The following is a 17,496-nucleotide window of genomic DNA, read 5'->3' as shown; positions in this document are numbered from 1 at the left end:
TGTTGCACTAATAGTTTATTTGTATAATTTATATTTATTATAGTTTTATGTAAAAAATGACTGCAGGTGTTTATTTCTGCTCTTAAATTTATTTCATACATTTTATTACTTTCATTTTATTAATTTATAAAAGACAGTTGTGTGTGGAAGCTGCGAGTGTTGATGGTTTTTGAGACACACCATCATGTTCCTCTTGTTTGTTTGTAACTCAGTAACGTTCTGAAGATTTCCTCTGACCAAATAAATCTATAAAAGTCCAGATGTTCCACTTTATTTCCAGTGAAAAATCCTCCATCAGCATGAAGAACATCTTCACACACTCTCAGCATCTCAACACTTCATTTCTCTAAACATTCAGCAGAAATATTTTGCTGTGTTTCTTCTAAAACTCTTCAGAGATGTTCTTCACTAGATGGAGATGTTTCTTCTTGATCTCAGAGCAGTTCAGTAGGATTGAGGTGCAGTGACTGGGCAGGTCATGATAGATATCACTCCAGACGTCTGTCTGCTCTCTAAATAACACGTACAGAACTCAGACGTGCTTCGGCTCTTCGTCTTGTTGTACGGTGAAGTCGCTTCCAACGAGCCGCAGTCCAGACGGAACTGCATGATGATGAAGTGTGGAATAGGAGACGTGTTGGGTCACTTTTAATTTCCAGAATCTTCTCTGCTCCAAAACAACCTCAAACCATTAAACCTCCACCTCCATGTGTGAGTGTGGGGGTGAGGGAGTCTGATCACATCTTCTCTCCTGTTCTCCTTCTTACACAAGTTCTTCTGGTAGAGACAAAAATGTCCCATTTAAACTCCACAGGACTTCATCCACTCGTTCACTCTCACATTCCTGTGTGTTTGCCTTTAAACTAAACAAAACGTGTCTCAAAAGCCATAAAGTCTCGTTTTTTCCACACTGTTTACATCATATGATTTAAATTAATATTTAATTAAATAAAGTTTTATAGTTATATTTTATTAAAGAATTATATTTATTTACACGTTTTATTTACATACTAAAATCTTTACTGTATTTCATATTATTGTTTTTTTACTGTAATGATATTAAATCACAGTTTGTGAAAAGTTTTTATGATTTATTTATTATTGTGATTTTGTTTGCTTTTTCACGTGTATTTATTTTTTTGTATCTTTCGTTCCAGATAAAACCAAATCAGTCGCTCCGGTCAGTAACTCCACCAGCGCTTTCCCCGCCCCCCCCACCATCCCAGTCTCCGCCTCCAGCAACACTCCAGCCACGCCCACCTCGCCTGTCAAAAAGGTACACACACTGATCACGTGATCTCTTACTAATCACATGATCACACTGTAGGACCGGTGCAGATGGATTTATGATAGCAGGTGTGGAGGTTAAAGCTCTGCCGCAGCAGTGCACTAGCACTCCGCTACTGTAGCACTTAGCCTCGCTCTGATTGGCTGGAGTGGGATTGAAGTGATGTCATTGTGATGAGCCACTTCACATAAAAACTTTTATTCTCTACTTGGGAATCTGAGGATCGTGAGTGTGTGTGTGTGTGTGTGTGTGTGTGTGTGTGTGTGTGTGTGTGTGAGAGTACGAATTATCAAAATGTTTCGAGAATCGTTTCAACACGTCAACAGATGGCAGCACAAGGCTGCGTGCAAAGTCACAGGGAGCACCGACCTTCGTTCAGCGAAAGTGACCAGATCTGTGGATTTCTAGTCTCAAAACCTTTTGATGCCACCTCGTACATGGGTGTGTGTGTGTGTGTTACTGTTTTGCCTTTTGATGTACCTTTAGAAGAACTGTCTGTTCTAAATAAGCGAACACAATCATTTCACTCTTCCACTCCTGTTTTCCTCCCTCCATCTCTTCCTCTTTTATCTCTCCTGCTCTGTGTCTGTGTGTGTGTGTGTGTGTGTGTGTGTGTGTGTGTGTGTGTGTTCTGTAGTGTGAGTATGTATCTGCCCCGGGAGAGGCGTGTCCTGCATTGTGGCGTCAGGGTTTGAGAAAAACAGGCATTTCTCTTGTGCCCAGTAAAGTGATGGTGAGGCTTCCAGTGTGACCAACACCCCCCCCCCTCCCCCCCTCGAAACAAACCCCTCCCATTACCCCTCTCCTAACCAATCAGAACTCAAGTTCGGCCATGTGCGTTCTGCTTGGTGACGTCACTAAACCGTGTTTTGATTCTCATTAGTTCTGCAGTGGTTCTTCTAATCATCTCCTCAACCAATTAAACATCTGAATCCATTTTTTACACACAGCTGTGTGAAGACTCTCACACACTAATACACCTGTGTGAGTGTGAGTGTGAGTGTGTGTGTGTGTGTGTGTGTGTGTGTGTGTGTGTGTTACCATGAGGTTTAAACTTCAGAATCATGTTTTCTCCCCCCCCTCCCCCTCCCCAGGTGAGTGTAACTGCAGGAAAAGTGTCTCCTAAAGAGGAGGAGCGGAAGGACGAGTCTCCGGCGTCATGGAGACTGGGCCTGAGGAAGACAGGAAGTTATGGAGCGCTGGCAGAGATCAGCGCCGCTAAAGAGGCTCAGAAGGAGAAAGACCTGAGTGGTGTGATGCGCTCCGCCTCCTCGCCCCGCCTCACCTCCTCACTGGATAACAAGGACAAGGAGAAGGTAGGTCACACACAGAGGCCATGCCCACTTTTACTCAAACTGACACAGGACACACCCACAGCTACTAAAACCGAGAGGACACACCCACTTTCATTGAACCTGCCTCTTAGAACAGAGACACTAAGACTACGCCCACATTACTGAAAACTGACAGATGACAACCGCTAACACTGAAACAGTCACTGAGACCACACCCACTTTACTGAGACTGTCAGAGGCCATGCCCACTTTTACTTAAACTGACAAGAGGACACACCTCTTTTCCTAAGATTGACACACAGAAGCCACAGCACCATAATGAGGGCAATACACACACACACACACACACACACACATGTTTAATGTGTGTGTTTTGTGTTCAGGAAAAGGAGAAATCTCTGGCGTATGTGGTTCCTACTTTCCCCAGAAGACACCCGAGTGCATCAGACATTGATGAGAAGGAAAACAGGTTGTGTGTGTGTGTGTGTGTGTGTGTGTGTGTGTGTGTGTGTGTGTGTGTGTGTGTGTGTGTGTGTGTGTGTGCGCGCGCGCACGCACTGTGAGTGCCCCCTCTGCTGTTCACTGCTGTGTGTTGCAGTGTAAAATGAGACGTAGCTCAATGTGCAGCAGTTTCTCCTTATTCACATTATATATATTTATATTATATTTTATATTATATACATAATATTCTCTCTAATACCAGGAGACTTTCATTATTATAACTTTTTATAATTAGTGTTGATACTTAAAAGTAATTTTATTAATTTTATAAAAAATTCAAAAGTTTTTAAAAACGAAGTTATTCAGGGAAAAGATTAGACTTATTTCTCTTACCACTAAAACACACACACACACACACACACACACACACACACACACACACACACACACACACACAGCTCTGTGTGTGTGTGTGTGTGTGTGTGTGTGTGTGTGTGTGTGTGTGTGTGTGTGTGTGTACATGCCATGGTTCTACTGTAGTCTCTGGTTCTCAGGGACTCGGCGGCTAGCCTGGTGCGCAGTGGTTCTTACACACGGAGACGCTGGGATGAGGATCTGAAGAACAATGACACAACCTCCTTGAACCGAACGTCCAGCTACCAGCGCAGGTTAGCCTTCATCTAGAACGGAGCTTTACCTAGTCTTTAACTTTCAGCCTGGTTCTTAATCTAGAACAGATTTGAGTCTGGTTTTTAATCTACTTCTGAGTTTAGCATAGCCTTAATTTAAAACCAAAAGTTCAGCCACAGCTTTATCTAGAGCAGAGTTTGGCCATAGCTTTATCCAGAACAGCCTGTTTTTTTATTTTCTATTGAGCATAGTTTTTAAAACATAGTTTTCAAAAGCTCAGCCGCAGGTTTATCTAGAGCAGAGATCACCTCAGCCTTTGTCTAGAACTGAGCATTCAATGGCCTTCACATACAATCAACTCAACCCTGACATTATCTAGACTTTATTTATTGAGTTCACCCCAACTGTTATCTAGAACACAGTTTAGTCTGGACTTCACATAGAACAGAGTTCACTCTGATTTTTTTTATATACCAAGCTCAGCCACATCTTAACCTAGAGCAGAGTTTACCGCAGCTTTGATCTAGAATCGAGCTCACATTGGCCTGCATGTAGAATTCGGCTCAGCCTGTCTAGAAACTGAGTTTTATACTCAGACGTTTTATAGTTTATCCCAGTCTTTATCTGGAATACAACTCAGGCCAGACTTTATCTGGAATACAGCTTTATGTAGAAGAGAACTCAGGCCAGTCTTTATCTAGAAAGCAGCCCAGGCCAGTCTTTATCTAGAAATACAAGCAAAACGTTAACCAGAGCCAGATGTAGGTTGTCCTTTGTCTAAATCAGTCTAGAACTGGACGTGGAAGGAGCAAAGTCCCTGAAACTAGCTTTAATCTAGACTTGGTGGTAGTGTTTTATCAGGTTATTGGAGCATGTGTAGAGAACCCTGTGCTCATTGTTTTTATTTATCTGGAGATAAATATATAATAGTTTTTATTTCCAGTTTGATTCAAGCTCCTGTTACTAACCCAATCATTTGATCTGTTTAATCCTAAACGGTATGTACATGATTCTGATGTATTTGATACACAAACCTCCTGCATAACTAATAGTCCTAAATAAAAGATTTAGGCTATGCTAACATTAAATGCTATTATATACAGAGTTAATAGCATTTGAAGCCTAGCCTAGCGGTCACCACTCAATGCTTATGCAGTTGTGTTGTATAATTTGAAGCTTGCTGTGCATGTGCTTGTGTTTGTAAATGTGTAAATCAGAGGATGTGTTGATTATCAAGGTGTCTATGGTCTTCGTCATCTGAACCTGTAGAGTTTTTGCTGAAATGATTTCGAGCAGAAAGTAGGAGGGCACTGAAGCTGGAGCTTAGAACAGAGTTCAGCCCTGGAACCAGCCCTTTATCTAGACCCCAAGCCTAGTCATTACTATATCTGGTACAGAACTCAGTCCAGCTCACCACTGCCTTCCAAGAGATCCTAGAAGTACAGCGGGATCTTGAGGGAATATTAGAAGGACAAAGGGAAGACTAGGGATACTGTAAGAACAGTGGAAACTCTCATAGACTTGATAAGGTACCAGGAAAGCAAAAGGAACTACACATACTGGATAGAACCTGGATAGAACTAGTGGGTATATGAAGGATATCTGCAATTAGATGGGTTACTGTGGAGATAACTGGAACTAGAGGGCATTCTGGATGGACAGTGGAATCTTGTGAGTAGTGTTATTCTGGTTTCTATGCTCTGCAGTATAATGTTTGCTTGTCACCTGAGGGATCTTGTGCCTCCTCTATTGGTCTGTAGTGTGTGTTTTGGGGCATTATAAAGAAGACCAGAATTGTTTGAATATTTGTTTGTAGATTGTTTTACTAGATGAAAACACCACCACCATGAGCAGATTCTTTATCAGTAATCCAACACCGACTGTGATTCTATGAAGTGATCAGTTCTCATCCATGGACTTGGACTCATAGGGACCCAGCTGTGTGTGTGTGTGTGTGTGTGTGTGTGTGTGTGTGTGTATATATGTGTTTGTCTTCACGTCTTGCTAACATTCACGCACTCTGCAGCACATCACACACTTTAACACTCGGCCGAAGCAGCAGCTCTCGCGATCTTCCTGCAAAATCATCTTCGGCTTCCAGTTTGGATCCTAACAGCACTAAAGCCTCATCGTCCTACTACCAGTCTTACAGCATACACCGCAGGTACACCCACACCTTCACGAACAGTCTCTTACGCTTTCGCACTGCAGGTGTGTGCTCATGCAAACGTTCATGAAATCAGTTCATCGCTGCAGCTGTGAAGTTTTATAGATGATGAACAGTAGTTTTAAGTTCCACAGGTCAAGGTTTCTCATCATCCTCTGATATAATAACCTCCCCCTTAACCCCCTACGTTCCAAATAGTGCACCACAAGGCTATATGGTCTTATTTTAATTTGTAGGCTTTTACAGGGTCCTCTAGGGTCCGGGTCCTCTAGTGCTGTAACTTAACCCTTTGGTCAAGTCTAGAATTGTAGCAGAGGTTCTTACCTGAAACCCCCACAATTAAGAGGAGTGTGTAGAGATTTTGATTTTGCACAAAAGCATCAGTAACTAAAGGAATAGAGTACACACAAATGAGTGGGGTACTGGTAGGGCATTGTAAAAACCTGGGGATACTGGAAGCTCAGTGGGAATTAGGAAGAAACTGAAATTATTTTCCAGAGGGTAACAAAAGGAGGAAGGGAACTTGGTTAGTTTGTACTTAGTAGTTATACTGGAAGAATAACAGAAAGTGGGGGAAGGAGGGAGGTATACTGGGGGAATACTGGAAGGATAGAGGGAACAGGGAGGTATACTGGGGGAATACTAGAAGGATGGAGGGAACAGAGAGGTATACTGGGGGAATACTGGAAGGATAGAGGGAACAGGGAGGTATACTGGGGGAATACTGGAAGGATAGAGGGAACAGGGAGGTATACTGGGGGAATACTGGAAGGATAGAGGGAACAGGGAGGTATACTGGGGGAATACTGGAAGGATAGAGGGAACAGGGAGGTATACTGGGGGAATACTGGAAGGATAGAGGGAACAGGGAGGTATACTAGGGGAATTCTGGAAGGATAGAGGGAACAGGGAGGTATACTGGGGGAATACTGGAAGGATAGAGGGAACAGGGAGGTATACTGGGGGAATACTGGAAGGATAGAGGGAACAGGGAGGTATACTGGGGGAATACTGGAAGGATAGGTGGAAACTACGGTGTATACTGGATACTTAAAGGATAGAAGAGCAAGGGGATACTGGAAGGAAAGAGAAAATTGGGGGGTATACTGAAAGGAAAGACGGAGCTTGAGAGGTATACTAGAGGGTATACTGGAAGGATGATGGGAACTAGAATGTATACTAAAAGGATGGAGTGAATTGAAGGGTATACTGGAAGGATGATGGGAACTGGAGGGTATACTGGAAGTATAGTGGGAAATGGGGGGTACTGGAAGGATAGTGGGAATTGGGGGGGGTACTGGAAGGATAGTGGCAACTAAAAGGGTACTGGAAGGATAGTGGCAACTAAAGGGTACTGGAAGGATAGTGGCAACTAAAGGGTACTGGATGGTATTAGGATAGTGGGAATTGGGGGGGGTACTGGAAGGATAGTGGGAATTGGGGGGGGTACTGGAAGGATAGTGGGAATTGGGGGGTACTGGAAGGATAGTGGCAACTAAATGGTACTGGAAGGATAGTGGCAACTAAAGGGTACTGGAAGGATAGTGGGAACTAAAGGGTACTGGATGGTATTAGGATAGTGGGAATTGGGGGTACTGGAAGGATAGTGGGAATTGGGGGGGGGTACTGGAAGGATAGTGGGAATTGGGGGGTACTGGAAGGATAGTGGGAACTAAAGGGTACTGGATGGTATTAGAAGGATAGTGGGAGTTTGGGGTATACTGGAAGGATGGCAGGGCAGGGGGATACTGGAAGGGCAACAATAACTGTATCCACACTGTTAAAAGGTTGTGGAAATGAGGGTGTTCTGTGGGGGCAGCAGTAAAGGCTATGAGGGGGGTATACCAGTGTGACAGCAGGACCTCCTGTGGAAGTGGAAGAATAACTGGAATTCTGGACAGTGGGGCAAACACTAGCGTGATTCTGGAAAGCAGGAGTCCTGAATGAGCTATATTTACAATACACACAGCTGTCACACACAATTACACACTCTCACACTGCATTGTGTGGCTCCTGCTGGTGTTTTGTGCATGTTTGGAAACTTGTGTGTCAGGATTGTGTTATGGTAATTGTGTGTGTGTGTGTGTGTGTGTGTGTGTGTGTGTGTGTGTGTGTGTGTGTAGCGGATCATTCGGAAGGAGGCAAGACGACGCCGTGAGTTCCGGTTCCTCCGCGGTTACCACAACAACAAGCTCCACCGCCACTACTACAATTACCTCACCTACAGGACACCGCAGTCTGTCCAGGTACACACACACACACACACACACACACACACACACACACACACACACACACACACACATGCATATACACACTGATTTGTCTTTGGTATGGAATTTTCCAGTATCTTTAGGTTTCTAAATTTGTTACACCATGATTTAGCTTCAGCTCATTCCAGAGATGATGGTTACCTTCTCCTCAGTTACCACAAAATCATAGACACGTTTTTTCGGATGCAGCAGCATCTTGGAGACCCAAACCTGTTCCAGTATGACCATGCCCCTCTGCACAAAGCCTTGAAGATCTGCTTTCCATGGGTTCGGTATGGAAGATCTTATTAAAGATCTGTATTGAACATGATGAATGTGAATGCTGACTGCACCCCAGGCCTCCTCACATTCATCAGTACCTGACTTTTACACCCTTGTAGGTGAATGAATCACCACAAAAATCCAGTGGAACATCTTCCCAGAAGAATGGAGTTCAGTATAACAACAAAAAGAAGCAAAAATGTATTTGTTGTTGTAAATATTAATGTAGGTGTCTCACTAGTGTCAAACCTGTTGACTTGGTTCATCTAACAATTGTCAGTTGACTTGGTTCATCTAACAATTGTCATCACTGTGAATGTGAAGGTCAAAAATATTGGCACCCCATAGTAGGTGTGAGCTCAGCTGCGTTATTGGAAGATGTAGCGTATGATGTCATTTAGGCGCTTTCACGTTTCTTGCTGACTTAAACAGGAATTTGTGGGCGTGGCTACATGGGAATCAGCCATGTTGGAATGTACCGTATTTTTCCGGGTACACGACGATAAGCCGAGGAGAGAAGCTCTGCTCATACCTTGTCTCCGCAAACGGGCTTCCTCCAATCACAAGCCTTATGTAACTGACGTCAGCTGATGCTGAACAAACCAATTAGAACACTTCCACTGTTGGCGCACGTGTAGGCAGCACGTGTAGGCAACACGTGATAGCACAGGGAACGGTAATGTCGTAAAGTGTGATGTATAATATAGTACTAGTATGTGAATGTTTCCTAATTACTAAATAAAAATGTGTGTTTAAAATGTTGATGTTGTAGTTTTGGGGTGGAAAAGTGGTGGTCTGGTGGTCGTCTTGAGAAACAGACTATTCCTGCATCATTCTTTTAGTTATTGTTGTGAAAACATTACTGTAAGACAACCAGCATACTGAAAGAGTTCAGTTACCTCCTGAAGTGCTTGCTCCAGAGAGAGAGGAACACGGCAGATCATTCTATCTTTCTGAGGTCCACCTGGTTAAAGCAGTCCATGTGCTTCGCTAGGTTCTGGTCCGAGGATGGTGCTGAGAAAGAGAAGGAGTCAGCGACTGTAATGCCCACCATTAACACTGCAGCCACCACCACCCACACTACTGCAGGAGACGGCCGAGAGAGACGCAGGTACACTCATGAAGAATCGTGAAAATGAAACACCCCCGAAGCAGTTTTTATGCTTAAATCCCACCGATTTGTGTTCAGATCCTACCTCACTCCCGTGCGTGATGAGGAGTCCGAGTCTCAGAGGAAAGCTCGATCTCGACAGGCCAGGCAGTCCAGAAGGTCCACACAGGTACTCAGTCTTCTCAACACCTCTCTCTGTTTATCACTGCATTTCCCAATCCCACCACATTTACTTTACATCATTTCTCCTTCCAGGGCGTGACCTTGACCGACCTCCAGGAGGCGGAGAAGACCATTGGGCGCAATCGCCCGACTCGGTCCCGAGAGGAGGAGAAGGAGAAAGAAGAGAAGGAAAAACAGGACAAGGAGAAACAGGAGGAGAAGAAGGAGGCGGAGACTAAGGAGGACGACTATCGATCACGTTATCGCTTCGAGGAGGTGAGGAGGATCCAGAGAGTTCCAAAATGAGGTTCTGACACGCCTCCAGGAAATTAATATTGATATAATAGTCTAATTGGTGTGTGTGTGTGTGTGTGTGTGTGTGTGTGTGTGTGTGTGTGTGTGTGTGTGTGTGTGTGTGTGTGTGTGTGTGTAGCGTTACCGCACTCCCTCCTTGAGCTCGTCCACAACCGCTCCATCATCTTCCTCGATCACTTCATCCCTGTACACGTCCTCCTCCTCTTCCGCGCTGAGCCGCCCTGATAGCCTGAGTGGGATCACGCCCAGCTACAGGAGCTTCCCCCGTGACACAGAGAAAGGTAACATGCTAAGATCACGCCAGCAGAATCACGCCTGCAGAATCACGCCTGCAGAATCATGCCTACAGAATCACGTCTAAAAAAAAAAAAAAAAAAAAAGGCCAAATCCGATTGTGTGGAAAACGTCTTCTCTGATTGGCTGCTGCTTGTGTTACGGAATAAAACCATTGGTGTATTTATGTATCATTTAATGAATAATTGTGATAAATTGATGTATAGGTGTGATCTGATTGTGTGTGTGTGTGTGTGTGTGTGTGTGTGTGTGTGTGTGTGTGTGTGTGTGTGTGTGTGTGTAGATAAGAAAGAAGAAGAGAAGGAGGGAGAGGATAAAACTCAGCCTCGCTCTATACGGGATCGCAGACGTCCTCGAGAGAAACGACGATCTACTGGAGTGCCTTTCTGGACCCAAGATGTACAGAAACCCATATTAACACACACACACACACACACACACACACACTATGTAGAAAGCCATTGTAATTGTGTGTGTGTGTGTTACAGAGCGATGAGAACGACCCCGAACAGCACTCAGATTTAGAGGAAGGAAGCACTAAAGCAGAACCTCAGGTACCATCATTCAACCTTCACACGAAGACAAGGACTAACCCTGATCTAAATGTCGAGATTAGCCGCGAGTCAGAGCTCTAAATGTCGAGATTAGTCGCGAGTCAGAGCTCCAAATGTCGAGACTAGCCGCGAGTCAGAGCTCCAAATGTCGAGACTAGCCGCGAGTCAGAGCTCCAAATGTCGAGACTAGCCGCGAGTCAGAGCTCCAAATGTCGAGACTAGCCGCGAGTCAGAGCTCCAAATGTCGAGACTAGCCGCGAGTCAGAGCTCCAAATGTCGAGACTAGCCGCGAGTCAGAGCTCCAAATGTCGAGACTAGCCGCCAGATGTTGTAAATGCGTAAATAAATTTTCTTGGCTCCCAGATTGTATTAATTATAACTTCCAGTTGTTTTTTCTTTATTCCACAGAGTGAAAGACTCTCGAGGTATGTGACCTTTTTTTTCTTCACAATCGCACACGCACACAAACGCACACACACAGACACACACACACACAAACGCACACACGCATGTGCAACAGGATAATTGTATAAACTTGTCTGTGTTTAAAAGCGATGTGATGTTCGTGTAATTTTTCGGACAGGAACGACGGCGTGTCCTCAGGTTTGTCGCTCGCGGATCGTTATGAGCACAGGGAAAGCCGCCGGACATACTCACGCCTCGACCGAGACGACAACACTGACTACAAGAAGGTACAGAGACTCCGCCTCCTTTTCCTTAAAATGGGTGGGCTTTATGGAGAGTCCAGGATAGGCTTTAAACAGGAAGTGTGACTGTTTCAGAGCAAACAAGTTCTAGTGTACAATTTATAGATACACAAATGCACCGGAAGGGTGTGGAGGCAGGAAATCTTTATACACACACACACACACGGATCAGGAGATAGCATATCACTTTTCCGCTTAGCGATTCAAAGGCCTGCAGCTAGTTACTGAACTGAGCTTCCTTCAGGAAAACATGAGTTTCTGTTTGGGGTGTGTCTGTGTGTGTGTGTGTGTGTGTGTGTCTGTGTGTGTGTGTGTGTGTGTGTAGCTTTATGAACAGATCCAAGCTGAAAATGAAAAGTTGAAGTCTCAGTTACACGACACACATCTGGAGCTGGATGATTTGAAACGGCAGCTGGAGAAGGCCACACAGGTGAGGGGATTACAGGTGAGAAGATGGAAATGGTACAGGTGAAGGGGTTCTGAGTGATACTGTTGTTACAGCTGGGGGTTTACTAGGTGTGATGGTTACAGGGGTTACAGGTGAGTTACGGTTGTTAGTTAAGTTATGGTACAAGGGGTTGTTACAGGCGAGTTACGGGAGAGGGGGGTGTTACAGGCGAGTTACGGGAGGGGGGATGTTAGAGGCGAGTTACGGGAGGGGGGATGTTAGAGGCGAGTTACGGGAATGGGGGATGTTAGAGGCGAGTTACGGGAATGGGGATGTTAGAGGCGAGTAACAGGAATGGGGGTGTTAGAGGCGAGTTACGGGAATGGGGGATGTTACGGGCGAGTTACGGGAATGGGGGATGTTAGAGGAGAGTAACGGGAATGGGGGATGTTAGAGGCGAGTTACGGGAATGGGGGATGTTACGGGCGAGTTACGGGAGGGGGGGATGTTAGAGGCGAGTTACGGAAGGAGAGGAATGTTACGGGAGAGGGGGATGTTACGGGAGGGGGGATGTAACGGGCGAGTTACGGGAGGGGGGGGATGTTAGAGGCGAGTTACGGGAGGGGGGGAATGTTAGAGGCGTGTAACGGGGCGGGGAGGATGTTACTGGCCAGTTACGGGCGAGGGGGATGTTACCGGCGAGTTACGGGAGGAGGGAGTTACGGCAGGGGGGGATGTAACGGGCGAGTTACGGGAGGGGGGGATGTAACGGGCGAGTTACGGCAGGGGGGGGGTGTTAGAGGCAAGTTACGGGAGGGGGGATGTAACGGGCGAGTTACGGCAGGGGGGGATGTTAGAGGCGAGTTACGGGAGGGGGGGGTGTTACGGGCGAGTTACGGGAGAGGGGGTGTTACGGGCGAGTTACGGGGGGGGATGTTACGGGCGAGTTACGGCGGGGGGGGATGTTACGGGCGAGTTACGGCAGGGGGGGATGTAACGGGCGAGTTACGGCAGGGGGGGATGTAACGGGCGAGTTACGGCAGGGGGGGATGTAACGGGCGAGTTACGGCAGGGGGGGATGTAACGGGCGAGTTACGGCAGGGGGGGGATGTTACGGGCGAGTTACGGCAGGGGGGGGATGTTACGGGCGAGTTACAGGAGGGGGGGATGTAACGGGCGAGTTACGGCAGGGGGGGGATGTTACGGGCGAGTTACGGCAGGGGGGGGATGTTACGGGCGAGTTACAGGAGGGGGGGATGTAACGGGCGAGTTACGGCAGGGGGGGATGTAACGGGCGAGTTACGGCAGGGGGGGATGTTAGAGGCGAGTTACGGGAGGGGGGATGTAACGGGCGAGTTACGGCAGGGGGGGATGTTAGAGGCGAGTTACGGGAGGGGGGGATGTTAGAGGTAAGGGTAACAACATAACATAAATGAAGTAAATCTAAATGTATTTATTGAAACACTTCTAAACTCTCATGCAATAAAATCCATAAAACACTATTGATGTGTGTGTGTGTGTGTGTGTTTACAGAGACAGGAGCGTTTTGCTGATAGATCACAGCTGGAGATGGAGAAAAGGGTAAACACCATAAACTGTTTAATATGAAATATTGCGTGTGCGCGCGCGCGTGTGTGTGTGTGTGTGTGTGTGTTGGAGACCCATAACTCCTTCCACTGGTTTGTATCTGAAGGTTGCAGGCAGGTCTCAGTACCGGCTCGGTGCGCTCGGTAACGTCCAAATCAATTAACTTCTGCTACTGGCCGATCCACATGCCTGTCACTGGGGGGGGGCAGCTCTGTCACCAAAGCCCTGCCACCTTGAGAGAGAGAGAGAGAGAGAGAGAGAGAGTGTGTGTGTGTGTGTGTGTGTGTGTGTGTGTGTGTGTGTGTGTGTGTGTGTGTGTGTGTGTGTGTGTGTGTGTGTGTTTGAGTGGTCACCTTTGAATTGCAGTTTTGCCTTCACTGTGTTATTTAAAAACTCATCACTGTGTGTGTGATTGTGTAAAGACTTAGCACTCTGCCTGTGTGTGTGTGTGTGTGTGTGTGTGTGTATACACAATGTTTGCTTGTGTGAGATTATTTTGTGACAGTTTACTCTACCGTACATCCGAGTGTTGAGTGTGGTGCATTCCTAATAATCAGGAGTGTGTGCGTGCGTGTGCGTGCGTGTGTGTGTGTGTGTGTACGCAAGCACAATGCAGTTTATTACACCAGTTTGGCTTTGATTTTTTTCAGCACAGCAGCTTTGTTTTTTGCGTGTGTAAGTGTACACAATGTTTGCTTGTGTGTAGTTGTATGTACATGTAGAGGTGTGTGTGTGTGCGCACGAGCGAGTGTAGTTACATGTGAGTGTGTGTGTCTGTGTGTGTGTGTAGACCACATGACTATTAACAATTGTGTATTTTTGCAGGAAAGACGAGCTCTAGAAAGAAAGATATCTGAGATGGAGGAGGAACTAAAGGTACTTTTTCTCTCACACACACACACACACACACACACACACACACACACACACACACACACACACACACACACACACACATATTTACAGTGTTATATTTATACCAGAAATGCTTTAAAAGGTTGTGTGTGTGAGATTCTTCCCCCTATAAGAGTAAAGATGAGAGATGTGTGTATGGGATAATATGAGTGATGTTTCAGTGATGGACAGATCAAAGGAAGGAAGTATAAATACAGACAGTGGGAAAGAGAGAGTGTGTGTTTTAGATGAGTTTATATTTATTATTTATCATTTTGTGTGAGTTGTGTATCAGGGGTCCCAGCACCAGCACCACCACCCCCTTCCCTTTCAGCTCATGTAATATAAAGATTTATAAACAATATGGCCGCCACACGGCAATCATTTACTAAAAAAGGGTGGAGCTTGTTTCAGAATTGGATGATATCAATTAAAGGGGCTGGGTTTTATTAAAAAGATCAAAGCTGATCTGAAATTGCTGTACACTACGTATATACTAAATGGCCAAAAGTATTTGGACACCTGAGTTTTCCACCCATATGCATTTTTTTTTTTTTTTCAAAAATTGCAACCATGCAATTGAGTTTGGATGCAGGAGCATGAAATTTTCCCTTCACTTGAACTAGAAGACACAAACCTATTCCAGCATGACCGTGCTCCTGTGCACAAAGCAGCTCCATAAAGATCTGTTCTCCATGGGTTAGACTGGATCTCCTGCAATAGAGCTCCAACCCTGTTAAACATGATGAACGTGAACGCTGACTGCACCCCAGAGCGCCTCACCTTCTCACCTACTCCAGTATCTGACTTTACTAACACACACATGTAGCTAAATGAATCTCCACAAAATCCAGAAGAGTGGAGCTCATTATAACAGCACATGGAGACTGAATGTGGAATGAGATGTTCAGAAAGGTTCACATAGCAATATTATGGTCAGGTGTCCACATACTTTTGGCTGTACGGTGGCCGAGAAGTGTAAAACAAAACAAACCAGAAAACACGAGGACGATTGAGACAAAGCGGAATAGGTGTGTGAATTAAACACTTACTGATCATTGGACGAGACACCTGTCAATCAACATATACAGGAAGTATGAAATCTTATAACTGTGTTTCTTGTACATGTGTAAAGTTCTCCGTTTACTGTGAACTATTTATTATTTTGATTAGTGCACGAATGAGAAACTGTTGTACTGCCTGTGTATCTTGATCGACAGGTGTCTCGTCGAATGATCACACACACACACAAACACACACACACACACACACACACACACACTATACCTCCCGTTTCCACTTTGTCTCAATCGTCCTTGTGTTTGCGGATTTGTTCACGTGTTTTGCACGTCTCGGCCACCGTATGGCTGTTTGTGAAAAAGTGAAGTAGGAAAGTAAAAAGTGCTTGGACCCCACACTTCGAGGTGAGGGTGTGTGTGTGTGTGTGTGTGTGTGTGTGTGTGTGTGTGTGAGAGAGAGACTGTAATGACGCTTGTTTAACCCAAATCCACACGTGTGTTACACATCTCTCTTTAATCTCATATTCTTGCTTTTTTCATCTTGTTACCAATTGTTTCTGTTGCTCTAATTTCTGATCTTTTTTCTATTTTCTCTCTCTCCCTCTATCTCTCTCCCTCTATCTCTCTCCCCCCCCTCTCTCTCTCCTCCCTTTAATTTATTATTCACCTGATCCTCATCTTTCTTCCTCCTTCTCCTTTCCACTCCTTTCTCTCCTGTTATTTCTGTATATCTCCTGTTTCTCCCCCCCCCCGGTGTGTGTGTGTGTGTGTGTGTGTGTGTGTGTGTGTGTGTGTGTGTGTGTGTGTGTGTGTGTGTGTGTGTGTGTGTGTGTGTGTGTGTGTGTGTGTGTGTAGAACCTCCCTGAGATAAAGCAGGTTCAGGCTCTGAGGCAGTATAATGAGCGATTGCAGGCGGAGAACAGAGCTCTGGCCCGAGTTCTCTACAAACTGCCCGCCGCTGACCTCTAAGCCCTGCCCACCTCGTTCACATGTTTTGGCTCCGCCTTCTCCCGTAGACAGGCAGGTGCTGCCTGCTGTTGCTCCGCCCCCTTTTACAGCATTTTGATGATTTATTACTGAGAAACTCTTTCATGATTCATCACCGTGCAATCACTGATTAATAACTTACCTGGATTTAGTTCTACACTGAGGAGGAGGATGGTGGGATAAGGAGGAGGAGGATGGTGGGATGAGGAGGAGGATGAAGATAAGGAAGAGGAGGTGGAGGATGATAGGGATGATGAGAAGGATGATGGGGATGAGGAGGGTGATGGGGATGGAGGTTGAGGATGAAAATAAGTAGGATGAGGAGGAGAAGGATGATCAGGATGAGTAGGATGATGATGAGGAGGAGGATAAGGATTTTGATAAGGATGATGATAAGGATGAGGAGGTGGAGGATGATGGGGATGAGGTGGAGGATGATGGGGATAATGAGGAGGTGGAGGATGATGAGGATGAGGAGGATAATGAGTACGAGGAGGATGATGGGGATGATGAGGAGGAGGGTGGTGAGATTTCTTGAGATCATTTAGATTATTAAATATTGTAATAATAAAATTGATCTGAAAGAGAAACTGATACAATTAAATTAAATTAATTTGAATCAATGGAGAGGAGAAGCTCCAAGATGTAACGTTACAGTTATGTGATCAGTGTGAGTTGTGAGGTCGTCAGTGTGAGTTGTGTGGTCGTCAGTGTGAGTTGTGAGGTCGTCAGTGTGGGTTGTGTGGTCGTCAGTGTGAGTTGTGAGGTCGTCAGTGTGGGTTGTGTGGTCGTCAGTGTGAGTTGTGAGGTCGTCAGTGTGAGTTGTGTGGTCGTCAGTGTGAGTTGTGAGGTCGTCAGTGTGAGTTGTGTGGTCGTCAGTGTGAGTTGTGTGGTCGTCAGTGTGAGTTGTGTGGTCGTCAGTGTTGGTTGTGTGGTCGTCAGTGTTGGTTGTGTGGTCGTCAGTGTTGGTTGTGTGGTCGTCAGTGTGGGTTGTGTGGTCGTCAGTGTGGGTTGTGTGGTCGTCAGTGTGGGTTGTGTGGTCGTCAGTGTGGGTTGTGTGGTCGTCAGTGTGGGTTGTGTGGTCGTCAGTGTGGGTTGTGTGGTCGTCAGTGTGGGTTGTGTG

General features: G+C 45.7%; 1 protein-coding gene across 17 annotated transcripts in view; it reads left to right on the top strand.

Annotated features, from left to right (window-relative positions):
• The first annotated feature begins 1,160 nt into the window (after positions 1-1,160).
• ppp1r12a (protein phosphatase 1, regulatory subunit 12A) overlaps positions 1,161-17,496 on the top strand; it is a 22,068-nt gene continuing 5,732 nt past the window's right edge. The window contains exons 1-20 of one of the 17 annotated variants that reach the window (XM_083529017.1): positions 1,242-1,276; positions 1,926-2,021; positions 2,383-2,604; positions 2,967-3,052; positions 3,579-3,692; positions 5,681-5,818; positions 7,945-8,067; positions 9,350-9,466; positions 9,545-9,635; positions 9,722-9,904; positions 10,062-10,224; positions 10,521-10,636; positions 10,726-10,791; positions 11,200-11,216; positions 11,375-11,483; positions 11,824-11,943; positions 13,420-13,467; positions 13,580-13,616; positions 14,299-14,349; positions 16,242-16,372. In XM_083529017.1, coding sequence (XP_083385143.1) covers positions 2,019-2,021; positions 2,383-2,604; positions 2,967-3,052; positions 3,579-3,692; positions 5,681-5,818; positions 7,945-8,067; positions 9,350-9,466; positions 9,545-9,635; positions 9,722-9,904; positions 10,062-10,224; positions 10,521-10,636; positions 10,726-10,791; positions 11,200-11,216; positions 11,375-11,483; positions 11,824-11,943; positions 13,420-13,467; positions 13,580-13,616; positions 14,299-14,330 — 1,785 coding nt within the window. In that variant the 5' untranslated portion in view covers positions 1,242-1,276; positions 1,926-2,018 and the 3' untranslated portion in view covers positions 14,331-14,349; positions 16,242-16,372. Of the gene's footprint in view, positions 1,277-1,925; positions 2,022-2,382; positions 2,605-2,966; positions 3,053-3,578; positions 3,693-5,680; positions 5,819-7,944; positions 8,068-9,349; positions 9,467-9,544; positions 9,636-9,721; positions 9,905-10,061; positions 10,225-10,520; positions 10,637-10,725; positions 10,792-11,199; positions 11,217-11,374; positions 11,484-11,823; positions 11,944-13,419; positions 13,468-13,579; positions 13,617-14,298; positions 14,350-16,241; positions 16,523-17,496 lie in introns of those variants that run through there. The other 16 variants (XM_083529018.1, XM_083529016.1, XM_083529004.1 and 13 more) reach the window with 16 other exon arrangements.

The sequence above is a fragment of the Silurus aristotelis genome, assembly GCF_946808225.1.
Source record: "Silurus aristotelis genome assembly, chromosome: 24".
NCBI classification, from domain to species: domain Eukaryota; kingdom Metazoa; phylum Chordata; class Actinopteri; order Siluriformes; family Siluridae; genus Silurus; species Silurus aristotelis.
This window is presented reverse-complemented; position numbering and strand designations above follow the sequence as displayed.